The sequence below is a fragment of the Melospiza melodia genome, chromosome 5 (genome assembly GCF_035770615.1).
Source record: "Melospiza melodia melodia isolate bMelMel2 chromosome 5, bMelMel2.pri, whole genome shotgun sequence".
NCBI lineage: Eukaryota > Metazoa > Chordata > Aves > Passeriformes > Passerellidae > Melospiza > Melospiza melodia.
The window spans coordinates 14,180,960-14,205,537 of record NC_086198.1 but is presented as its reverse complement, the minus strand read 5'-3'; the positions used below and the strand labels follow the sequence as shown (position 1 = coordinate 14,205,537).

Sequence of the window (24,578 nt, the reverse complement as noted above, 5' to 3'; positions counted from 1 at the left end):
AGAAAAGCATCAAACTGAAAATCTTACTCTCAGAGCAGAAACTAAAGACTCCAGAACATCCTTTAGCAAAGGGTGGAGCAAACAGAGCTCCACTCCAGGAGCTCTGAAGACCTGTTGAACAGAAATATTTCAGAATCAAAGCTCCTTCTCTGCTGAGCTAGACAAATTGCAGCACACTCCATGCCAGTTCAGTCACAGAAAGCAAAAAGAAAATTAATAAAATATTTTGTTTTCCTTCTTCATTCTTTTGCTGTGTCATAGGGAAAAAGAGGAACAGGCAAGTATGTCTTGCCAATTCAGCTCTCTTTTGCAGGACTAGGGACACCATGAGAAGAAGGGCAGAATCCAAGTAAAAAGTATGTGTTTTCCATATGGTTCCCTCCAACCTCAAAAACTGTAGTATGCAGAAATTTAATAACCCATTTTGACTTTTAACTGTGTGCATTTTGTTTCTTTCAGCATTTGTAGGACGGGGCATTAGCTTTGCATCTGCTGATACATAATCTATAGAGACATTTGAGATAGCTCAGCCATATGTTGGTGAGCATGCCTCATTAGGATCTATTACGGCACCACACGATGGGAAAGAAGCTGCAGAAGAAAGCAGCATCTGGGATTTCACTTTCTGTATGAATAGGTAAAACAGCAGACTGTGACTGAAATGGACAGTCAGGACCAACAACAAAAGCAGTTGCCAGCACACCTGAGAGCAGGCTGGCTGGGTACATTCCATCTGCTGCAGCACGGTACAGGAGGTGCCTGAGTACTACACTGCAAAGGCAGAAATGTGGAGGAAATTTCAAGGAGCAGGAACTGTCAAAGTCACAGGTTCAGTATGCAAAACTCAACAGAGGCATCTCTCATTGAGTAACTGGCTGAACATGAACCATGGTTTTCCTTTCTTCCCAGTTTTGTAATTAAGATTGGAATTTTGTTATTGTTATTGCCACAATCATTTGCAGCCTGTAATTCAAGGCTTCAGAGAACTTGAAAGACAATCAGGTTGCTGCAGTACAGAATACGTTCTTCCATTATGAAAAATAGTTTCTATAAAAATTGACAATGAAAAGGGAGTAATGAGACAGCTCCTCTGCAATGAATGTTTTACCAAAGCTCCCAACAGGGGACCACAAAGACTGGGTCAACTTCAAGAAAAGGGACACATTTCTTGCAGCTTGACTCACCATATAAATGAATATCTGCTGCCTTTAAAAACATTTAATTTCCATTTTTCAAATTATTATTTATATCACTGCAGTGCTTTGAAGATTTTATCCCTAGTTAATTCCTTATTCTGCATGAGAGAGAGCTGGAATCAATTCTGCTTCACAGGTGAACAATCCTATAATTACACACTGGAAGAAGCATTAACACCCAGCCTCATTCACACCTAGGCAATCTCATTTTTTTTACTAGATCCTCATAAGCGTAACTGATTGCAGATCCCGACCCTTATAAATCAAAAGCATGACATACAGACTGCCTGCTGCCTGGATATGATCTGGATACAGATTTCAGGCAGAACCTGCAATGCTGGATGCATGTCAGCAACTGCCACTGCAGGTTGTGGTCTGGGAACAGCTCTGCTCCAAGGCAGGTCAGCACAGCCATGCTGGAATTCACAGATGTTTTGCTGCAGAGCAATCTCTGCTCAGGGGCTAGCAGAAATCGTTACCATGGTTTGGAGCACTGAATGTATGGGGAGAAACAGTACTATTGAAGGCAAAATCATGACTGCCAGCTCTTTCACCTGCTTCATACTTCCTCGCTCACTGTACATGGTAGGGCAGGATCTTCCAGGAAGTCTTGCTCTTCACTTTGTGCCTATTTGCCAAGAAAGTGCAAATGCACCAATGAAGGACAAGGACTCTGCCACCCCCCATCCTCTAGCAATGGCAAAATTTCTCACGGGATTTTGTTGTTCTTATTTTTGTGGAGGTGCATCCTATTCCATGAGGGGGTTAACTGCCATTTCTCAACATTTGAAGGCAGGAGACAGGAACACACATGTAATGATTTTTTAAAGTACTTTTTTTATTATGTTCATGATCCTGTGTTCAGTCCTAATCTAACCACAGTATCCAGCACCAAAATAGGCTCACTCACCAAAATAACTTTTTGTATGGGAAAATATCATACTGGTAAACCCAACAGGATTTCCACACACATCTCCATCTGAGCACTTTGAAAATCTGCTTTGCACAGGGTTCTCCCATAAACAAAACAAAAATCAGCCCTACATTTATAGGCATTTGTAGGTAAACCAACTGTTTTCCACATTTGGTCAAGTGCTGCAAAGACAAAAATCAGGATGCACTAACTTCAGCAACAAAGTCTGGATTGCATAAGCGTGCATACTTAAATAGCTTCTAATATTATATAATTGTTCATGAAATAAAAAAACTTTAGACCATGACAAGAGGAATCAAATCAACAGTCACCAGTGATTTTACCTAAGCCCTTGAAACCAAACACCCTAACAAACTTGAAATGATGGCACTATTTCTTCAGCAAATAACCTAGGATGAGCCAGCTGGCATCACCTGACACAGTTCAGACAACAAGCAGATGGTCAAAAGGTCCAAACGGTTCCTCACCCCAGTTCACCTTCAAAGCTGGCCACTGTACCTGCTGTTCACTCCTGTGCAGGTCAGAGCTGACCCACTAATCTGCTCAGAGCACCCACCCTAACTCAGCAGCTTCCCAGTGCAGGGATGCGTGCACAACTTTGCTTTTTAAATGTCAGAAAAAACTCCAATATGAGCACAGATAGGGTGATCCTCCAGAAGACCAATGCAGTTAGGAGGTGTGCATTTTGCATTAACATTAAAATTAGCATTTTTTAAAGGAACAATGATAGTGTTTCTGCTTGACATTTCTATTTAAATTTGTTCCACTCATTGCCTATGCTGTCATCTTGGCACTGCATACAGATTCCAGCTTTAGCATTTCACCTGTACTTAAAATGCGCCTTTTTTAGTGAAGCTGCATTCTTGATAGTAACCATAGCAACACTGCCAAATACACTGAATAGCTGGTTTAACAAAGGCCAGGGGAAGGAAGGAATTAAATTGTCATTTACAATCTATCTACTGTAATACACATAGCTTCACCTCACATGAAAAGTCTTTTAAAAACTTAACTTAATGGTTCTAATACTGGTTTGCATTTCAGCAAAGAAGAGGACTTCTTCAGTTTGAAAATATTCATTGTTTGAATATTTTTGTAGTAAATAACTGATTGAACCTATAGCAATCTTCCAGCTACATTTATACTTTACAGGTCTCATACCCCTGGACTGCAGATGCTTTCAACACCAGCCCCTCTGTAGAAAATTCTTGCGCTCAATTCATAATTTGCCTCTTAGAAAGAGAAATAGCTATAAAAGGACTTAGTGTCTACAACCAATACTACACAAACATACTGTGTTTAATCACAAGAATTTGCTTAGCACATGAAAGTCTGGCCATGGAGTATGCACATAACAATCCAGTACCTGGATCTATAAACTAACATAAGCAGTTTTAACACTGCAGCTCCCCCAGAAGCATGACGCTACTGTTTCAAATACTATAGGTTACAGAGAGTTTTAGTGAGCTAAGAACTATTCATCAACACATAAAATACAAATTTCTAATTACAGCAGTCCCATTAGTCACAAACAGAACACCCACAAGTAAAAGAAAGCATGAGTTTAGCACTAGAATGGTTTTGTATCATCTAGGCTGTTTTCTTTTACACAAGTGCTTTTTAAACAAAGTCTTGTAATTAGGGATGCAAAATTTTACATCCCTAGAGACCACAGTTTGCCAGTTTAGAAGATCAGGTGCTTCCTAACTCTATTTTGTTTTGTTAAATATTTAAATAATTATTCCCTTAAAAAACCACAAACAAACAAGCAACACCACAAAAACCCCTTCTGAAAATTCTACTTTTTCAGTAGAACAGATAACTGAAGAGATAGAATTCACTGTTACAAGGAGATTTCCTTTGTTTCTGCCCTGGTTTATTTCCTTTCACCTGACCTAATAGTAACTCAGAGTGTGTTTGCTGTCTGACTGTGTACAAAGCAAACACTCTCACACAAGCACGAGTCCATCCAGAAATCAAAGCTTGCATCAGTAAGCAGGCAGGACTTTGTCCTGGTGAAGTGCTGTATTTTCAAAGACAAAGGCAGAGACCTCCCCCCATAATCTGCTCAGCTCCAGCCCTGCCACACCTTCTCAACAGGTTCCCTTTCCTCCCTTACTTATCGAAGTTTTTCGAAAATGTCTATTTAGTCAGGGACCTTTTCAGTCAAGGACCTTTTCAATCAAGCTGCCAGCCTCTAGATCCAAAAAAAGCTCACTGCACAACCTGGTAACACAACTCAACTGCCATGGTAACCAGAGATGGTTAAAACCTTTCTTTGAAGGTACTGTAGAAAAAACATCAGGACAGAGACAGAATGAAGCCTGCTATAAGCTAAAGAAGATATATTTATTGTTCTTGTATTAAGAGCATTACAAAACATTCCAGATACTGCCCTTCATTTACATGGGCTGATTTTCTGCTGCTGCACACACTTCCCTGCTACGTTCATTCTAACACTGTACCACAGCTGTCTGCTCCCTTGGTGTGACCTGCCACTTTCTTCTTTTCTTTAGGTTAACTGAGAACAAAGTACAGTAAATATATCCTGTGCTCTGAGACCCATGCAGTCTCTAGCAAAGAAAAGGGTCGATCATCTAAATTTTAGTGAATAAATGTCACACTATTCACCTATACAGAAATGGGCATAATTTTTTCCTTTTCACCACTTTTTTTTTAATCAGCCCACATCATTTGTATAATGCCAAGAAAGTTCACTCTTTGCCTCTTCTGGTGGGTTCTTCTGTTGTCATTGGCTTAATCAGGACATAGGAGGGTGGGCTAGAGTATTTTTGTCAATACTTTGCATTATTTCATGCACAAATAATCTCACATACATTCCACTATTGCATGGTTGAGTTTTTGGCATGTAGCTTGTAGGAATATTTCTCTTTGTAGATATTGGATTCTATTGACTTTTATACATAAAAGAAAAAACAAAGAGACACATAAGGACCTAGCAGTATGGATATTTTTTCATGCTGTTCTGCTACACACCATTCTTTCAGGGCCAAAATCTGCACCCTTACACTTACTACAGCGTGTGCTTCTAGGACAACATACTATTTTCTGCATTCTTTATGATAAATTTCTCATTAGGGAAGATCTCAGTGAAGGCAAATGCCCACAAATAACTCTAATTTTCCCTGTTTGATTTAACTCAAACAAAATTCTTCAAAGGTGAAAACTTACTGAGCTAAACCAATGTCTCAGACATATTCCACTGATTTGCAGCATTCCAAATATCATATGACAGATCAAAAAGACAGTAATTGAAGAAACTGCAGTTTAAAAAAAGAAGTGGCCTCAAAATGTTCCAAAATAAAGCACTCCTAGTTTTAAATCTATTTATGTGAAGCTCTTCATATGTTTAGCAAATGTACTACATGCTGTAGGAAAATGCCAAAAGTAGTTTAAAAATAAAGTATTTTTTTCCTACAATACCATACGGAAACATCATCAATCATCATAAATATGGGCCTTGTTTGCTTTAGAAAGGGTGCATCCCCATTTTACTTTGATGCCTAATACAATCTGTTATATATTAAACAGTGTATAATACGTGGAGTTAAGCAAAGTTTTGGGGTTTTTCCCCCATAAAAATAAATGTTGGTATTTCAACATTACTTTTCAACCTGTATTGCAATAAAAATAAAGCAATTAAAATTTCTGAAGATGCAGCTGTTAAGAAACAGTTCTATTTTTAATAAAACAAATTTTTTCAGCATCCTTACTGGAATGAATCTATTTTGAACCAAATCAAAGGTTATTATAAGTTAATTTGCCATTAAATTGCATTTACACATGTGCAATTCCATAGTGTAGTAATTAAAGTAGTAGAGCACTAAAATACACACTACCACAAGAAATATATACCAGTGAGGCACTGTTCTGTACAAACTCTACACAACTCCTCTTCTTGTGGCCATTACTAGGCACTGTTAAAGTGACGAGACACTGGAATTGAATTTGGCCTTTGGATGAGGTACTTCATACATTCTTAAATTTGCATGATCTTTAGGTGTATTCATCCTTTTATTCTTTGCCAACAGACTAAGCTCCTAGGCTGCTCTAAATCTTTTACAGGACATTTTAGTCACATAATGCCCTTTGCTAAAAAGAAATCAGAGTGCATCTTAAAGGGAGCATCTTAAAGTCAAAATTTCCACAAAAGAATGTTCATTTTGCAGGAGTTGCCCTTCTGTGCTGATTTTTTTTTAATGTTATGTTTTTGTTTTTTAAGTGTTCAACTACTAACCAGCTCTTGCAACAAGGCTTGTCTGCTCTCCTCACAATGTGGTTTTTTTTTTGGCGTAAATAAGTAACAGAAAGTATAACAGAAGGGCGGGACAAGTATCTTCAAGTCAATGGCAAGATCTCCAAGTATCTCAGTGCACTGTGTTTATGTGGCAAGGGTTTGGCCATGTGGGCACTACAGGAGTGGCTGTGGCACTTTGGCCACGTGGCACTACAGCAGCTGTCCCTCTGCAGTCTATGGAGGTCCACAGGGGAGCAGAGATCCACCCTCAGCCCATGGAAGACCCTTCACTGGAGCAGATGGACACCCAAAGAAGTCTGTGACCCCATGGGAAACTCATACTGGTGCAGGTTTGCTGGCAGGACTTGTGACCCCAGAGGAAACCCACATTGGATCATTCTGTTCCTGAAGGATTGGACCCTGCTGAAATGACCTATGCTGGAGCAGAAGATGAGTGTGAGGAAGAAGGAGCAGCAGAGACAACCTGTGATGAACTGCCCCATTCCCATTTCCCATCCTCCTGCGCTGCTGGGGCCAGAGGACATAGAGAAAATTGGGAGTGAAGTTAAGTGCAGGAAAAGGGAGGGATGGGGGGGAATGTCTTTTATGATGTAGTTTTTATTTCTCATTACCCTCCTCTGATTTGATTGGCAATAAATTAAAGTCATTTCCTCAAATTGAGTCTCTTTTGCCAGTGACAGTAATTGCTGAGAGATTTCTCCCTGCACTTTTCTTGACCCACAAGCCTTTTGTCATCATTTTCTTTCCCTGCACAACTGAGGAGGGGAGTAATAGAGTGACTTTGGTGGGCACCTGGCATCCAGCCCAGGTCTATCAGCCATATTGACAGACACATTCTCAATAAAATACACAAAAGAAAGGTCATAGCCTTTGTTCTAGGCACCTAATTTAGGTAGGAATCACAGAAACATGAGCCCAAGTATCTTAAAGAATTGAAAGAAACAGAAGCTAAATTAAATGCTTATACTGCTGTAACATCCAATGAGCGAATGATACTTTCTCTACATGGTTTTCATGCTAGGTTCAAATAACAAATACATTCATCTGAAGACAAACCATGGCTGCTGCCTTTTGCTTAGCATCCATGGAAATTTTCTCTGCACACAGGGACTAGCTAGGGGATTTGTTTTAAAATCTATGAACAATCTATTTACCTGAAGATTGACACATGAAGTCACACTAGTCCAGAATAATTTTCAAGGATTACAATTTCACTGGTTTCAAACAACTTCTCTGAACCAGAACAATGATCATGATGATAACCATCTTTCTACCAGTCTCTCGAAAAGGGTATCACTAAGATCAATGGTAAAATTAATTACATGCCCTTGGGTGAAGGTAGGTAATTAATGCAGTTATTGTAATGGAAGTTTACCGATTCAGTTGTTAATCCTAAAGTCTTAAAGTCAAGCACTGCATAGGTTTTCTGCCACACTTATGACTGCATCCTGTGACTTACATTTTTAATTACCAGCTCAGCCATAACTATAAATACACTGTCTTTCAGATAGCTTTTTAGGTAACAATGGGAAAATAAACAAACATAGCTCAAACAGTTTCTTAGCCAGAAGAGCTCTTCAACTTGCCCTGTTCTAATCAATTCACGAGTACTGTTCATAGATCATGCATGGATCAGATATCTACAAAAGGCAACATAATGAAGCCAAGATGTTGTTTACACCAACACTAGAAACAAAGGATAGCAAGAGTCACGAACCAGCAGAAGAGCTGGTTTACAGTTTCCTATCCATACATTTTTCTAGTTACACAGTTCTTAAAGTGGTTTTTCTTGTGGAAAGTCTATCATCAATCAAATGAAAAAGACTTTGACTTTTTCAAAAATGGAAACATAATAAATGTTATTTATGAGGACAAGAGCATATCACAAACAATAAATGCAGTGTCTAAAAGCCAACATAGCAAACAAATATAACTAATAAAATCTTGTTTAGAATTGAAAAAGAATTCAGTGGAATGTCAGTCTGGTCAATGAAAGGATGTTCCTTCTCGCTCCAACTGAATTTATCTATTTACAACATCCACATGTGCCAGTGCTTGAAGCAAAAGATGGAGCCTCTTCAAAGAGCCTGGATGTGCCTCAACCTCATAATATCTATGTATCAAAAGCAGTATTGTTATTTTGTATCTAGTGAGGAGTTGACCAGCTGGTAGGATATTTTGAACACAGCTCACAGAAAAACTAAGAGTTTTAACAAACAAGAGCCAGAAGCAAGACACAGCAATGAAGAATTTGGTTTTTAATTGTTATTTTACTGTTTTATCCATTTATCTTCCAAAAATTCAAAAGTCAATTTTTAGTGAATATTCTAAGTGCAGCACTCAACAAACATCCCTGAAGAAAATTACAGTGAGAAATTTTCATGGCAAGAAAAAGGGAAAATGCAAAAAAAGGGAAAAATTACATATGTCATGGACAACAGCATCATCTTGCATATTATGCTAATGTATCACAGTGTAATGTGACACACCATTTGCCACTAATTATTCTAAATCTCATAATACTGGGAATATCTCTGTCCACATAAAATATTAAGGGCTAAAATGAACATAGTAAGTCAAAATTACTAATGCACTGATTTTCATTTCTCCTTTCTAAATTCTATATCAGCGAGAGAAAAAATTATTTGAAAAAATAAAACTTATCAGGCAGCCAAATCCACAGAATTCTCCAACACCATCATTGTCCTTCTGTTCAGGTCCTCTAATAATGAGAAGAGCAGATAAAACAGAATATGCCATACATACATAAAGTGGAAAAAATAAAGAACACAACAGAAACAGACTGCACATCCATAAAATCAGAAAAACAGAGGCCAAGCTGTAATATCTCATTTGGCTTTCTGGTTTGAGCACCCATCACCTGGAGAATGCCTGTTCCTTCACATACTTGTCTGTTTCCCTCTGTCCACAAAATGCTGCCCAGCTAACTAGATGAAGTCCTCCACATAACCTTCAGAGAGGCACAGCTAAACTAGGCTGTAAATCAGAGTATATAAAGACAGCTTTAGCACAATGAACACTGGAAAACGTCTCTGTTGTAACAAGAAGTAAGGAGGAAGAGCTCAAAATCTCTGTGCCCTAACAGTGTGCCACTTGTTTCATCTCTCTCTGAATACTGGACAGGTTTTCAAGCTTAAAGATGGCAAAACTTCTGTGTGACATATAGGCAATTTTAATGTTTTGGGGGGCATTTTTTTTTTTGGGGGGGGGGGGGGGGTTGGGGCTTTTTTTTGTTTAAAATGTTTATTTTTTCTTATAGTTTAAAAATCATTTGCCTCACCAGTGACTGAGCATAAGCCCTTACTTTCAATAGGTGTGGAGGAATATAAATGGAAAAAATATATTCAGAATAAAAAGAGCCACAGCATTAATATTAATAAGTTAAAATTAGACACAGTCTGACCTTGTGAATTACCCACGAGATCTGATTAAGTGCAATCAGATTCCAAGCACTATAATGCTGGGAATAGTGTCTGACCTAAGAGCTTTTCTCATCATGAAATGTCAGCAATAATAACCTCAAGCAACTTCACCCTGAATTTGGTCTGCCTTTGATAAAATACCATGATAGATCCATGAGGCAATAGTAACTTACAAGCTTATACAGTCTTCATCATTAAGCAAGACATTTTTCCTATACAAAGTGCCAAACTGGAAAGAGAGGCCAAAAGGTCACAATCCAAGGAAGAAACCTTTCAAAAGGCTTTCTTTCAGCAGAGGGTTGCTGCAAAGCCAGTGCTGCTAATGTGATCCACAGGGGCTCTCTTCAACAAGCCTGATGGGACAGTTTTAAAATGACCAGTTAAATGCCTGTGGAGATCCAGCTCCCTAATTATTGACTGACCTACGTATTTTTGACATCAGTTATGCCCCTGAGAACCTGACTTGACAGGTAGTTAAAAGTCCACAGTTAAATAAATTCTGAAATAGCCAAGACAAGCAGCCTAACTTCCTAAGAAGATTAGTTTTTCTGTTCATCAGAATGTTTTGGGAATTGTGTAAAAATAGACACCTATTAGAAAGAATAGAACCTTGCAAGATTTTTGAATGCCAAAGACCTAATATATACACAAATGTATCAGAGCCTAAAAAGATCTTAAACATATAAATAATCTGTGCCATGACCATCTGTTGATCAGGATACATTCACATGCAAGGGCTGGCCCTCAAGAAAAATGGCAATTTCAGTTTAGTCAATAACTTATTGAAAAGCACAGTTATAAAGCCAAACATTGAATCAAACGGGGAGGCAAATATGCCTTGTAAGACTGAGCAGAATGAGGACTTATCCTAGCACAGTACAGAGGAAGATTAGAACAGAAATAGAAAAGAAATGAAAGGAGGAACATTGTGAAGGGCGTTTTATTGCTCTTCAAGAGTAAGCCCTAAGAATTTTAGAAATGCAGATATTTTTGTAAAAAAGCAATATTTTGTTATTTCTTACAATGATCTATAGCTTTCGGGCTGAAAATAGTGGATATGTGGCATGCTGCTTGTCCTTCATTGTGCTGTCATGTACCATGCTTTCCATTTTTCTGCTTATTCCAGTAAATGCAAAAGTTTCACATTAAACCTAAATCCTCCATCTACCTCTAGAATTATCTTCCATCAGAATCTAAGTTTCACCCCTGTGACATGACTCCAAATACAAAAAGCAAAATTAAGGAGAATATTTATCTTGTATAATTACAACCTTTCTGAATCATAGACACATACACTACCTGTGGATGAATCCACTGTGAAAAAAGAAGAAAATTCTCCTGGGACCAGTTCATATGTGACAATGCCAAATATTCCCGAATCTCTGTCTGTGGCAGCAACATTGATGATTTCTGTTCCTGGCTGTGTGTGACTGCTGATACTTGTCACATAGGTGTCTTGTTCAAACACAGGCTGATTGTCATTAATATCTTCTATTTCAATGCGAACAAAAGCTTGGGCACTCAGACCACCCTGTTGGATAAATAAGAAATAAAAGAACAAAAAACAAAAGAACTTTTAAAATAGGATGGTACACAGCTGGCTTCACTCCGTCATTAGGAAGTGGAGCATGCTGCAATAATATGGATCAATGAAAATGTCCATTAAAAGCAAATTATAGTATCTGCAATACCCCAAAACACTGCACAGAAGTAAGCTATGTTGCTCAGCACAACACCAAGGGCTGATGGAGTGCATAAAGAAATTCAGCTCCTCTACAACAGCAAGGCCTGAACACAAAAAGTCAGTTTAGTTAATGCTAATGAGCAACACACATCAAAAACTTTGCTAGTCTAACCTCACATGCTTCTGCTGACATCTCCAACGCTCCACTTATTCCTTTACAGATAAAAATCAGGGCTTTATGCTCCAGGAAGACATGCCCCTCAGGTGACTGTGGTGCTCCAGCAAAGCAGGAATAACTTCTCTCTATGAGACTTTCAGATGTAAAAGCATGACTATCATAATGGTGAACATGAGGCTTTTTCAACCAGGGACACAAACTAGAAGCAGGACAGCCAAAATCTGACCTGTCAGGCTGCTGTCTGCAATACCTATGCTCAATTTACTGACAGATGCCCTACAAAAGCCCACTAGAATACCACATGGGACAACATTTAGCCTTACTCTGGAGTGAAACTAGACAAGAAAGAAGCAACTACAAGCTGGCTTATAACACCATACTACAGAAAAATACTGATTTGCTATGACAAAGCGCTGAATTTTCTGACAATCTGCAAAAAAGACAATTCTCTTGGTACTGAAGTATAGACCCCACAGGCACCTGAGTGAAACTAGTGGCAATTTACTTCTCAGAGGACTCCCCCCATTACTTTGGAGGGGTTCATTTTTCCAGGACTATTTTGTAGCCATAGGAAGTACAAGCATTTTTAAAAGAAAGCAGGTCCACTGTGGCAGAGATAACAGTGAATTCTGGGGCACTGGCATGCTCAGAGGCACAAAACAGCACAAGCATGTACAGTCTGCATGTGCTTTATGTGGTACATTAAAATACAGATGGTGGAAGAATCCTGAGCTCTTCAAAGTCCACTGAGCATGCTGTGCTTGTAGCAGTCACTTTGAGAAACTGCTGACACAGATCAGATGGTCATGCACACACAAACTATGCTGAGCTAGTGCAAACTTCATTTTGCAGTCACAGTAGCTGTGATACAGAGAAAACCACACCAACCCAAAACCAACTATGTTGCATAATTCTGCAATCCAATTGTTCACATCAATTATTTTTAAACCTGACCTTCATTAAACTATCCAAGGATTCAGACTGGATATGACTCTTTTAGACTTACCCTACTACATAACAATCTCCCACAACACTATTTTTGAGTGTTTGCTTAGTGTGTCCTTAGGTCCAGACTTATTTTTTAATAAAAACAAACATTATCAGCATTTACCTTCATATTTTCATAGTGATTTTTTGGTTTAGCCTGGTTTGGCTTTTTTTTCTGTGCTGTAAATGTTACCTCTATTGGGTAAGGTGACATTCCCATAAAAGCTCAAGTAAGTGGAAAATTAAGATGATCTTATGCATCATGTGTCTGCGTTTCACCCACAAACAAAGAGATCTATCCCACATCCTCCTGGTGTGCGTCTGAAGAAAATAAGGCATGGCACGCTTCCAGGGCTCATGCTGCTGCACAGGCAGCCAGCAGCCAGGACTCTTGCCTGGAGACCAGGACTCTAAAGGACAGTAATCAATCAGCCTACAAATTACTGGGACTGCCATGAAACCCATGCCAATATGGAGAAATGGAAATGGCAGTGAGCCCAATGCCAACACCTCCACTTCAGGGCAAGCCCCTTCCCCAGTACCTTGATTTCCAGGATGAGGGATGCACAGGAGCCAAAAAAGGAAAGCAGGGGAAGGAGAGGGAATGTGCTCTGCTCACTGTCAGAATATGCTCTGTGTGTTCACAGCTTTCAGGTACTTTAGAACAGAAATCAGAAGTATTTTAAGGGAAAAGGACTATAGAAGAAGAGTCAAGAATAAAAAGTATCTAAAAAAGATGGTTGGAACAGCATGAAACCAAACTCACGAGAGCTTGTATTAAGCTGTTTCTTTCAAGCTTCATCATTGCTAAACAGACATAAAAAATCCCCAAACCCCATTCTTCAGCCAATTTGTATTTGTGCTACAGAGTTATGTAAAGACTGAAAAGTCTTTTGAAATTGATTAACTGTAAGTATATAGGGAAATTTCTATTCTCTAAGAAAATTGACCAAATTTAATGATGGAGACAGAATCTTCCTTTCCTGAAGAAGCAGTGTATACTTTCACATGCCAAGTATGACATTTACTTAATAATTTAATGATATTAACTTGTTATGGCCCAATTCTTGTGCTGACATCTGAAAAAAAGCATCATTCCAATTGAGAAGGAACCAAAACTCCTATTTCTAATGATGTGGATTTACTTCATCTGCTCAGAAGCAAGCAAAACATTTATCTTCCAAAACATGAAGGCTGACTTATATAAGATCTATTGCTGACAGAAAATTACACTTGTCAAAACATGTTAACAAGGAGCAGAAAGCCACAGATGTTCATTTTAAAATCCCTTATCTCAAATATTCAAATACTTTTCACTACTGTTGTACTCTCTGGTGCAACAAAGTCACTTCTACAAACACTTGTCAGAGTCCTGAGGGTTGTGTCCCTCATGGAAGAAAAAGGGGACAAACTACCATCAAGTCAAAAGAACAACAATTGATGTTTTCATTACTTCAGAAGGATCAAATGTATGTAAATAGCTAAAGCTAGTAGACCTCTTTATCAAGTCTTAAAAAAAAATCCTGCCTTGGGCAGGGGAAACTCTGTCTTAATAAGTAAAAATTAAGCTATTTTGAGCAGCTGTATTTCTTTATTTTGGTGCTGTAAAATGCTTAAAACTCTATCAAGATTTTCATCACAACCTTCCAAGTTTTTGTCAGTGAACCATGCTATCAAATGTTTGTTCCAAGCTGGACTGTTAGATACAGAATCTCTGACATAATGGCTTTTTTTTTGTAAACCTAAAGGACATATCATCTTGAAGTAATGCTGTCAAAGTGGAGAGATGTCTGCAATTATTTCAAAAGCCTTAAGTTCTTCAGAAGCTTCGCCTGTGAATGTCCAGTGTTTATATCTAGATTTTAATTGCTCCAATGTAAAAGACAAATAAATTTGGATAGGGAGGGTGGATTACCAAAAAGCAAGGGAAAAAGTGTCTCTCTGCAGAAAGGCAGTAAGGGAGTCACTAACACCCCTGCTGGTGGTGTACTGAACCCTTTGCAGTGATGATGAAGCAGGCGAAAAACTGAAGATCTACAATTTCATATAAAAGAGACAAGGATACTTCTTTTCATCTTTGCTTAATCAGTGAGAGTGCTCCCACGAGCTCTCACAGGATGTTTATTTAAAACCAGTTTAACAGAAGCTCTTTCCCACCTGCCTCTCCATGGGCTCTTGTGTACAATTCAAGTTAACTTCTTACATTTTCTACTCAATGCATTTAAGACGTGACTGACAAGTTTTAAAGCCAGGTAATGGAGTAGCCAGGAACAGGTGGAGGAAACTGATAGTTTAGCTGTAAGATAAATTGCACACCACCTGGAAAATACTTTATTTTCTTTCTCATTTCTAATTAACTGGGTTATTTTCTTTCCTTTTCATCTCTCTAACCTTCTTTATCACAAGTGACCTTTCATCCTTCCTCTCTCTCTTTCTGTGCACATTTCTCCCCTGATCACAGCTTTCACTTTGAGCCCCATACCTAACATCTTTAATCCATCAAAATCAGCAGCAGAATGTCAGGAAATAGGATAAATATCCTGCTACAATTCTGCTTTAAGGGTAGAAAGTTGGTCAACATAAGTTCAGATGCACTGAAAATTTGAAAAGCTGATATTGAATTTAGGTGCTTTAGTATTTAGGTTTCAGACAGGCAAACTTCTACAAAGTGCTGACTTCCAATAAAAAGATGAAGCCTTGCCTGTCACAAACAAGGCAATAAAAAATTGAACCTTTCTCCCCATTACTGAACTTCTGAAAACACAAGGTCCATAAATGGAGATAAATGACAAGAGCAATTGAAAAAAATAATACCCTATTGTTTCAATGCATTGGCTATTTTCCTTTAAGTTAAGATTTATCAATAGAGCAGTAATTTAACTAAAAAAATTAAGGCATGAAGTTTTCGTTCACACAAACATATTTTCTTTCAGGTTTTCAAATTAATTTTCTGTAGCTGACTGAATATCTTAGAAAATTTTCAGAATTTCACTGCTATTGTTCAGCTCTCACATACCCTTTATTAATGATTCATCTTGATATTCCAGACATGTGTATGTGTCCTTTACATTTATACAGCTCCAAAACATGTGAATGATAGGATGATAGGAAAAATGAAATTATGAAGTATAGCAGAATGCCTAATTTTATGCTGTTATACATTTCAATACAGACTGCTTTACTCTTCAAAATTTTTTTGGATATATGTATTCAAGTATAAATTTTGAAGGCAGAAATCCCATACAAGTTAAATTCCAAAATGGTCAGAGAGAACTACCTCTACTATAGACATTACAGGCACTGTCCTGGAAAAACCCACTCTTATATCCTTATATTAAAATCTTAGAATGGTTTGAGTAGGAAGAGACCTTTCAAAGGAAGTCATCTTTCAAAGACACCTTTCAAAGCCCCTGCAATAAGCAGCGTCAAGTTATTAGACATTAAAATCCAATGAGTATGGAAACAAATATACCAATATATTTATGTAATTTTTTCTGCTCTAAAGAAATCTATGAGGAAGAAAAAGCACACTGCTAAAGGCAATATTAATTAAAGAATATTTCTGCAGCCTCTGAATTGAGCACTGAATTGGGACAGCTAAAGAAAAAACATTGTTTAACTATTACACAAATATCTGAATTCAACAAAACAGATATACCCTCAATGGCTACATTCTCAAAATGAAATAATTAATACAACCATCAACTGCAGCTGCTTAAGTGAACCAACTCATAGGTATAGAAATCATAGTTCACTAAGTTTCTTCAGTGTACAATAAAACAACCCCACAGGTATTTTAATGAAAAATACAGCATTTCTAAGACAACTGCATTTTTTAAAAGTTATATTAGATACATTTAGGACATTATCTTAAATGCAAATTTAATATTCAAAATAAGAAATAAAAACTGCTTAGTCTGAAATAATTGAATTTCAATGTTTTTTGGGACAAATTGTACTGCAAAATGTGACCTGAATAACATTTCAAAAAGTGTCCTTATGTTAATTTTAACATTTGAAGGCAACCAATAACCTTCTTCAGCTTCTTCACGATTTACCATTAAGCTGAAGAAAGTAAAAGCAAGTACAAACTGGGCCTTACAAAGGAACAACCCCAGACTGCAAACCACAAAATGAATATTTCATAATGAAAATATAATTAATAGTTTTCTCCTATTATTTTTTGGAGCTTACTAGCAAAATATTTTGTTACATGGCATCAGTGGGCAAGGCATCCATCCCCAGACATCTTAATATGTTCACACCACAGAAATGTCTCCTCACCTTCCTTGCCAGGATCTGCAATGGACTATTTCAGGCACTACAACTACCCCGCCCTTGCTGTACCATGAATGCTCACTTCCAAGCACCAGATCTTGAGAAGTGGGAAAGCTTGCAGACATGCAGCTGCAGGGAGGCTGCACCCAGCCACAGCAGCAGCAATGGCACCAGACAGCTAGAAAGGACAAGGAACTTCCCCAGGAAAGTCACTGTCACCCACAGTAGCCAAGCAATTCTAGCCCATGGTACTCTCTTATTACTGCTGCAGTGATCTTGAAAGCAGGGAGCAGAAGTAACTTGGAGTCCATTGGTTCCAATAGGAGGAGGAAAATTAGCAAGGACTAACATCCTAGAAACATTTTTCCAGACTTTATTTAGGAGGCATTGGGTATTTCCCAGCCAATTGTATTAGTTTGTGTAGAATTCACAATTCATGAATAGAATTTTCTGCTCTCTTTAAAGACAAGACATTTTATTCAAATTCATGCAGTTTTTTACATAGTTGCTACATTCTCATTTAAAAGCATATCAGACAACCAAATTTGCAAATGCATTCACAAATCTGGCAGTGTAGAAAGGTGAAACTTACCCCATCTGTAGCTTTTGCTAAGAGATCATAAGTGGTTGGATCTCCTTCTCTGTCAATGTCTTGAGACACAAAGATCTGACCAGTGTGTGGGTCGATCTGGAAAGCTTTGGATTTTTCATAAAAATTAAATCCATCATAAAGAGAATACTCAATTTCTGCAAACTGGTCAGCATCTGCATCTGTTGCTTTGACCTGCAAGGAGACAAGAGATAAAAATGAAGCCAGTGAAACTATTACTCATTAAAACATAGTGTCTGGGATTTTTGAACCCGTTTGTGTTGTAAAAGCAATTGTTTGTACCCAGAATAAATTCTGCTACCTAAGCTGGTTGCCAGCAGTTCATAAAATATCTCAATTACTGACAGTGTAAATATCAATCCTCTTCATTTCCCAAGACTGGGAAAGCCATGCTCTTAAGCCATACCTAAACTATTTTCCCTTTATGTTTTTACCAGTGGAGGTAGCTCTTACAAAAAAATCAGAAAGCTCTTATGTCACATGTGGATCAGAAAAGTGCTGCAGGACATCCTTACCTAACGTATTCTATAAAAGACTTCCCAGATCTTAATTTAGTTTTCACTTGAAAGAGGGCTTGGTGGCACTCATGCTTTTTGACCCACAGGTGGTATTTGATAAACACAGAAGTTTTGTACATTGCTCCTTCAATTTTATTCCCCTAAGATCTTTGATAACAAGTGTTTTGTGCTGAGTTTGGCTCTTCTCTGGCACGCTCCATTGTGATATTGTTATAAATTATTTTCTACCAAAATGTTTCTAAACTTAAGTGAAAACTATGCATGCATTAAGAAAAGCAGTATTTTCAGTTCTCTAACTTATCATTATTGGAGATACATAAAGAATTTCTTCTTTGCAATTGGTTTCCTTTTCCCCTTTTTCTTTGAAAATGGTAATTTCCATGGGTTTTCCATCAGCCTGTCTGTACAAGCACAATGTAACAGAGGAGACCTTAATAGAGCTTTGGAAACGTTAGTATCACAAAGCCCAAGAGTTAGAATTTGTGGGAGCCCAGAGAGACCCGTGCCAGTCAGTGCCTGCACCTGACACAGGCTGATGAGACCCACAGCAAGGTCAGAGGCGGAGATCTGCACGTGCCTGCCTGTACAGAAAACCATCTGGCACAATTTTAGGTACAGTTTCAAAATAAACAGTCCAGGCCAGGGAGTATTCCTGGAAGTAGGTTTGAATTAGGTCACCCTGTTAGGGTGATATAAATTAATTTAGTTGCATGGACACAAGCTGTGCCAGGTCATTTGGCCACAGGACCCAGAAGAGCCTTTGGCTGCTGCTCCTACCAGGACAAATGTGGCCATAAAGACCAGTGAGTGCCTACATCACAAGCTCCCTTCTTTGCCCACACAGGAATTGTTCTGGCACTGAGATACTTAGCTGGGACTGAATTAAAACCAAATGAACAAAGCATGTCTTGGGAAGCCTGGAAAGCATGGAAGTGGGGAAAAGGAAACCACATAAAAAGTGCCAATTCAAATCATAAAGCTAAAACTTACTCTAGAGAAGTTACATCAATCAGAATTTTAAAGTGACAGCCCAAAAGATACATGTGTTATTTCAATTATTTTTTTGCTTGTTGTGGTTTGGTTTTTGCTTGCTTTTCAGACTTTTCCACTTCTTCATGGAAGCGCAAGATTTTTTGTATTTCAGAAGTATCACTGTGACTGCACCACATGCTCCATAACATTTTCCCTCCCATAGGAAGGTTTTCCACAATGCCAAAGGCCATTATACCAGAGTTTACACAAAAAAAAAAAGCTCCTTTAGGGGAGCCCTGTGCTCACAGAGCCCTTCATGCCCTTTTGACACCCTTGCAAGTTTGCACCCCACAGCTGCAGCAGTGTGCAACGCATGGCCACTCCTGACCTGGGTCCAACTACTTGTTCTGGGCAATTTAAAGGCAAAAATCACAATCACACACAGCTAAGCAAAGATCCAGTCCTAAAAATGCTTTACAGCTGTATGCAAATCAAGTCTACAACATGCACATTTCTCCAGCCTCGTACTTTATTATTTCTGTCATAAAAAAAAAGACCAGAACACACATCTAGTGAGCTCTTAGTAATCTACCACCCTAATGTTATGGAACAATAATTCACTTTGCCCTTATAAGAAAAGTATTTAAATTTGTTTCTTTTGCCTGAAATCCAACAGGGGTGACAGTACTGAAAGGTTCTGTCTGACTGTGCCTACATGCAGTTACATGTGTAAATGATAATATTTTTGTCTGCAACTGAGCATGAGTGATTAATTGCAGGTAAAATTTGAGGGTATTGTTAGAAGTTTAGCTCATGACGTTCGGTGACTTGTTTTCTTTGTTGTAAATTATGCAGTCTTCAGACTTTGAACAGTACATGTAAAGGCATAATGAGTGATGAATTTAAATAAAAATGCTTCAGTTCAAGGCTATGCAAATTTAAAGGTCTAATTGTGATCAACTTAAATTACTATAATCATCTTTCAGGCAGCAGAACTAAGTGGCATCCATTTATTGAGAAAAAAATAATCTTTCTTCCTGTTCAAGCACCTCACATCCATTCAATTTCTACCCACTTAGTAGTCCTTTTTTTAATCACTCATCATGGAACCTTTGATCTGAAGAGGGAAGATCTGGAATTAAAAGTGAATGAAAAATTTCCTGTAGCAGACAGATCTGACACAGAATGGCACTACAATTGAGGTCAGGGAAGCTATTAACTATATGATCATAGAATCATTGAGGCTGAAAAAAGATCCTTAAAATTAACAACTAAATGTAAGCTGATTTAGAAGGAGGAGTTCAGTGAAAACATGCTAACAAATTCAAGTTTTTTGACACAATTAAGTGACTGCATTGTTAAAGATTTCAGGAATTAAAGCACACAGTGGTCACTGTCCAAAAAACATTGGGTTGTGATAGCCTACGAGTACCAATCCTACAGAGTATTGCAGCAGTTAACTGCCCAAGAGCTGTGAGTTACAGCAGCCCAAAGCGGAGGAAATGAAGGCAGCAGAAGGAATTTTCACAGTGGACTGATCAAGAGAGTTGTACGTTAGCAATATCACAAAGGTGATAGAGTTGAATGGATTTATGTGCCTTGAAGAAGTGGGAGGCAAGAGAGTACCAAATATGTAACACCTCTGACAAGCCTAATACAAGATTGGAATCTTGGAGGAAAAATAAAGGGGAAGAAAAGGAACAGTTATGCCCCCAAGGTCTTTCTCCTTTTACTAAATTTGTTTTCAATGCAGTAAGTTGAACATCTAAGTTTTTAAGGAGTGCAAACTTGGGAATAAGTTCAGGACAAAGTATTTCCCCAAGAAACATTTTTAAAGCCAATAAGAGTCAATGTGTGCATAGCTCCCAGCTGGACTTCCCTGTCAGTCATGCTTCCTGTAGCCTACATCCTGTGGTCAGCTTGTACAATGTCTAGACTAAAAATCTGTCAGAGAAAAATAACAGTTTGTTCTGTCCTGTTGACACTACCAATGAAGTGGTTAGACTTCAGATATTGTCTCAGGAAGAGAAAAGAGGGGGACCTAGAGAAATGTTGTGCAGAACAAGTAAAAAAATCTGATCCACCTGTGTGATGGTCAGACAGACTAGTGCAAGAGGAAAATAAATGGTGTGAAGTGGTAAATACTAAAAAGTGTAAGAAGATAAATAAAATTCAACAGTGTTGGAAGTGCAGAAATCATCTTATATTTGCATATGGAAAGAGGGGATGACCTCAAAGAATCCATCATTTTAGAGGTAACTACCCTAATCTCCTCACTCACATGTGCACTTCAACCCTGTAACACATTTCCAGGTTTAAATGGAAAAAAAATTGCTGGCAGTACATGTAAATAAGAGGGAGCAAAACTATTTTAGCACTATGCTGAGAAAGAAAAGACTTCAGAGCTTACAGAAAGCAAACATTTAGCAGATCTTCAACTCCTTCCATTCACTTCAGTGGATTGATGACAACTCATAGCAATGGGCAATGCCTCCATATTTTACAGTCATTGAACTGTGTAAACCATAAACTAATCGTAAGCAAGATTATAGAGAAATAGATCTGCTACTAAATTCTACATTGCTTTAAACACAAAGTCATTTTGAGAGAAATCTCCCCTGTTATATTTTTTGTTTTTTTAAATTTCCACTCATTTTTATCCTCAAAAAATTAAAATAAAGTCCCTGTGGTTACGCTTACCTTTATTTTGCTTCCTAGATATTATTTCCTAACAAATGAACATAATTTGAAAAGCAAATTAAATATTTTACAGTATATGCAAAATGGGGAAAGCGTCTTGTACTCACAAAGCCACAACAAAAAAGACAACCCTATTACTTCTAGATCAAAGATTCAGAACCTATAAAAAAATAATTCTTAGGATTTAGAGTACGCAGCCTTAAAGATGACTGACTGGCAATGCCGAGTTTCACATTTGAGTGGCCAGGATTAATTTTACATCTTTCAGATAGACCAGACCACTGGAAAGACCAGGCCATTCAGTCAAGTCATCACCATGGTCATCTGTAATAGCAATTAAATGAGACTAAGAAATATTAAATCAATTCTTCACAGCTTAAGAAACTACAAAAAAGAAAAAAAAAAAAAAGACAAAATTACCAGGGAGCTGAGAAGGTTCAGTTAGACCAATGGTGTAAAATGGATCTATCCAGCATCCTTACATTTGACACATTTGACATCCTGAAGGACAGCAGGCGTGTTCCAGGCAGTACAGCAATACCTGACGGCAAACCCTCACCAGAGAAGTGTTTTAATTCCTCACGTAGGCAACCCAAGCACCACCGGAATGGTTAGCTACTTGTGGAAGCATCTGCTCTGCCAGACCTTCACGTTGTCCACGACCACAGGGAAGGAGAGGAGCAGTCTGAGTTGGTGGCATGCTGTCAGCAACACGTGACCATAGAAGTATTAGCAGTGAAGTTACTGGTAGAAGACATTTTTCAAGTTACTTGGGTGTATCTGTATGATAGATTAGCATGCATGCTGCCACAATCACACATCATCAAATGTCTTCAAGCCAGTGCTCTGACTTACAACCCTGGTTAGTGAGAAAATAGCATATCAAACACAAACCAATGATCTCTACCTCACAGCTGCCTCAGGCAGTGCAGACAATAATGCTGACACCAAACCTAAAGAGTGCAATAAATACATTACTTTGGAATTTTATCTATCTGCCTCAGCACCCACGATTAGCCTGCTCCCTAGTGCAGCAGGTTTAACATATGGAAATGGGAATAAAGCTGCAGATCCACTTGAAGTCCTAAAAGCATGAGCCTTGACATCAAGAACAGGAACTTTTTGCCTGAGGCCTTAACAGCTGGTCCTTGACAATTGCACTGACAGCAGAAAAAGCCCCATTCTTCATTCTCAAACTGGGCTGCATCTGGAAAGCCACAAATCAAAATAAAAACTGAAATTTAAGCTGCTAATTCAACTGGCATTGATGCTTACTTTGTCAACCACCACGGTATCAGATACTCAAAAAATCCCCAACAAACAAGAAAATCCTTAGTCCTCATCCTTGCTCTGATACAAAAAATTTTCACTGTGCTGGTCAGGTCAATGGACTTGACTAATGCCAATTTTTCTGCATTCCTTTGATCTGCTCTAGGAAGGAGATAACCACAACTGACAATAAGCACTGCACAGACACAACCTTGCTAATCTGTACTAAAGCTGATGCTGATACCTCAGGCTGATTTCTGATTCAGTCTAGAAATTGCCATCAGTTTTATGAAGGTGCTAATAAGAAGCAAGTCCCATCAAAACACTCAATAATTCTCAATAGCCTTTCAAGTGAAAAGAGAAAAGCCTAAATGCAGAGACACAGGCCAGGCACACTCTCTGCTCAAGGACAGCATGTGAAATGTGGTATTCACTGTAACCTCAACTAAACATAACATTTCTTAATTATAAGGCTATTGATTTTGACTTTTCAAACAGCTACATCTGTTTGGGGTTTTTTTTTCCACTTGTGCCCCCATGAGTTGTACAGAAATTCCAACTAACTACATGGTTTTAAAATAAAGTAAAACTAACCCTGCTTCACATATGAATCTCTCATAAAAAAAAAATCACACTAATTTTTACCTTCTTTATAATACACCAGTTTTACAACATCCTCCATCTACCCCACAACAAACAAATGAAAAGAAATTTAATTTACATGATGAACGATTATGAGATCTTAGTTTTTGCCTTCTCTGCTCTTCTGTGTATCTAACTGATGACTGTGAACAAACCTGCCAATAAAAAATATTGACAGATCTTTGATTTACTGCTTTCACTTAGTCTACAGAAAGCAAGAAAAATTAAAATCACTGGAGGAGAAAACAGCCTAAGTACATTACACCATCACTCTTTTATTCTGAACACCAGACACTACTCAGCAAGTGAAGTCCAGATCCAGGAAGAACTAGGCATTTCAGACTGTATTGTAATCTGCAAATCCTGCTTTGATACTAGCCAGAGCCTGAATTCACTCCAGTTTAATGCAGCTATTCCTGACATGCCTTAAGTTTTGCTACCATGCCTTGTGCAAAACAGCACAGGCAGCTAGATCCCATTGAAGTGAGCCAGGATCCAAAGGTGTGGGAGGCAGGTCCAACCTGGAATGTCTGACCTTATCACTCTATTTACCCTGGTTGGATTCGATTGCTACAAAATACATTGTTAATGTCTGAATTCATAGCAAGCAGCTGTACTGCTAAATGCCTACTTATTACATGATAGAGTAGGGGTTAAAAAAATGTCTTCTTGGGAGTACAAAGCCTGAGTTCCAACACAGAAAATGTCTGCTAAAAGCACCATCTACTCTGTCAGTCTGTTTGGTCTACATTGCCTTCCTTCTTATTGTGCAAATATAATCAAAAACAAAGTAACTTAATTTTATCATTAATGTAAATGTAAGCTGAAAGAACAGAAGTGAAAAGAAAGTATTTCTGAGGAAAGAAAAAGAAATTAACAGCAACTAGC

General features: G+C 38.2%; 1 protein-coding gene across 1 annotated transcript in view; it reads right to left on the bottom strand.

Moving 5' to 3' along the window:
- Window positions 1-24,578, bottom strand: part of DCHS2 (dachsous cadherin-related 2) — a 104,069-nt gene that overhangs the window by 43,149 nt on the left and 36,342 nt on the right. The window contains exons 2-3 of the mRNA XM_063157974.1: window positions 17,572-17,763; window positions 11,152-11,383 (exon numbers count right to left, since the gene is read on the bottom strand). Coding sequence (XP_063014044.1) covers window positions 11,152-11,383; window positions 17,572-17,763 — 424 coding nt within the window. The remainder of the gene's footprint in view (window positions 1-11,151; window positions 11,384-17,571; window positions 17,764-24,578) is intronic.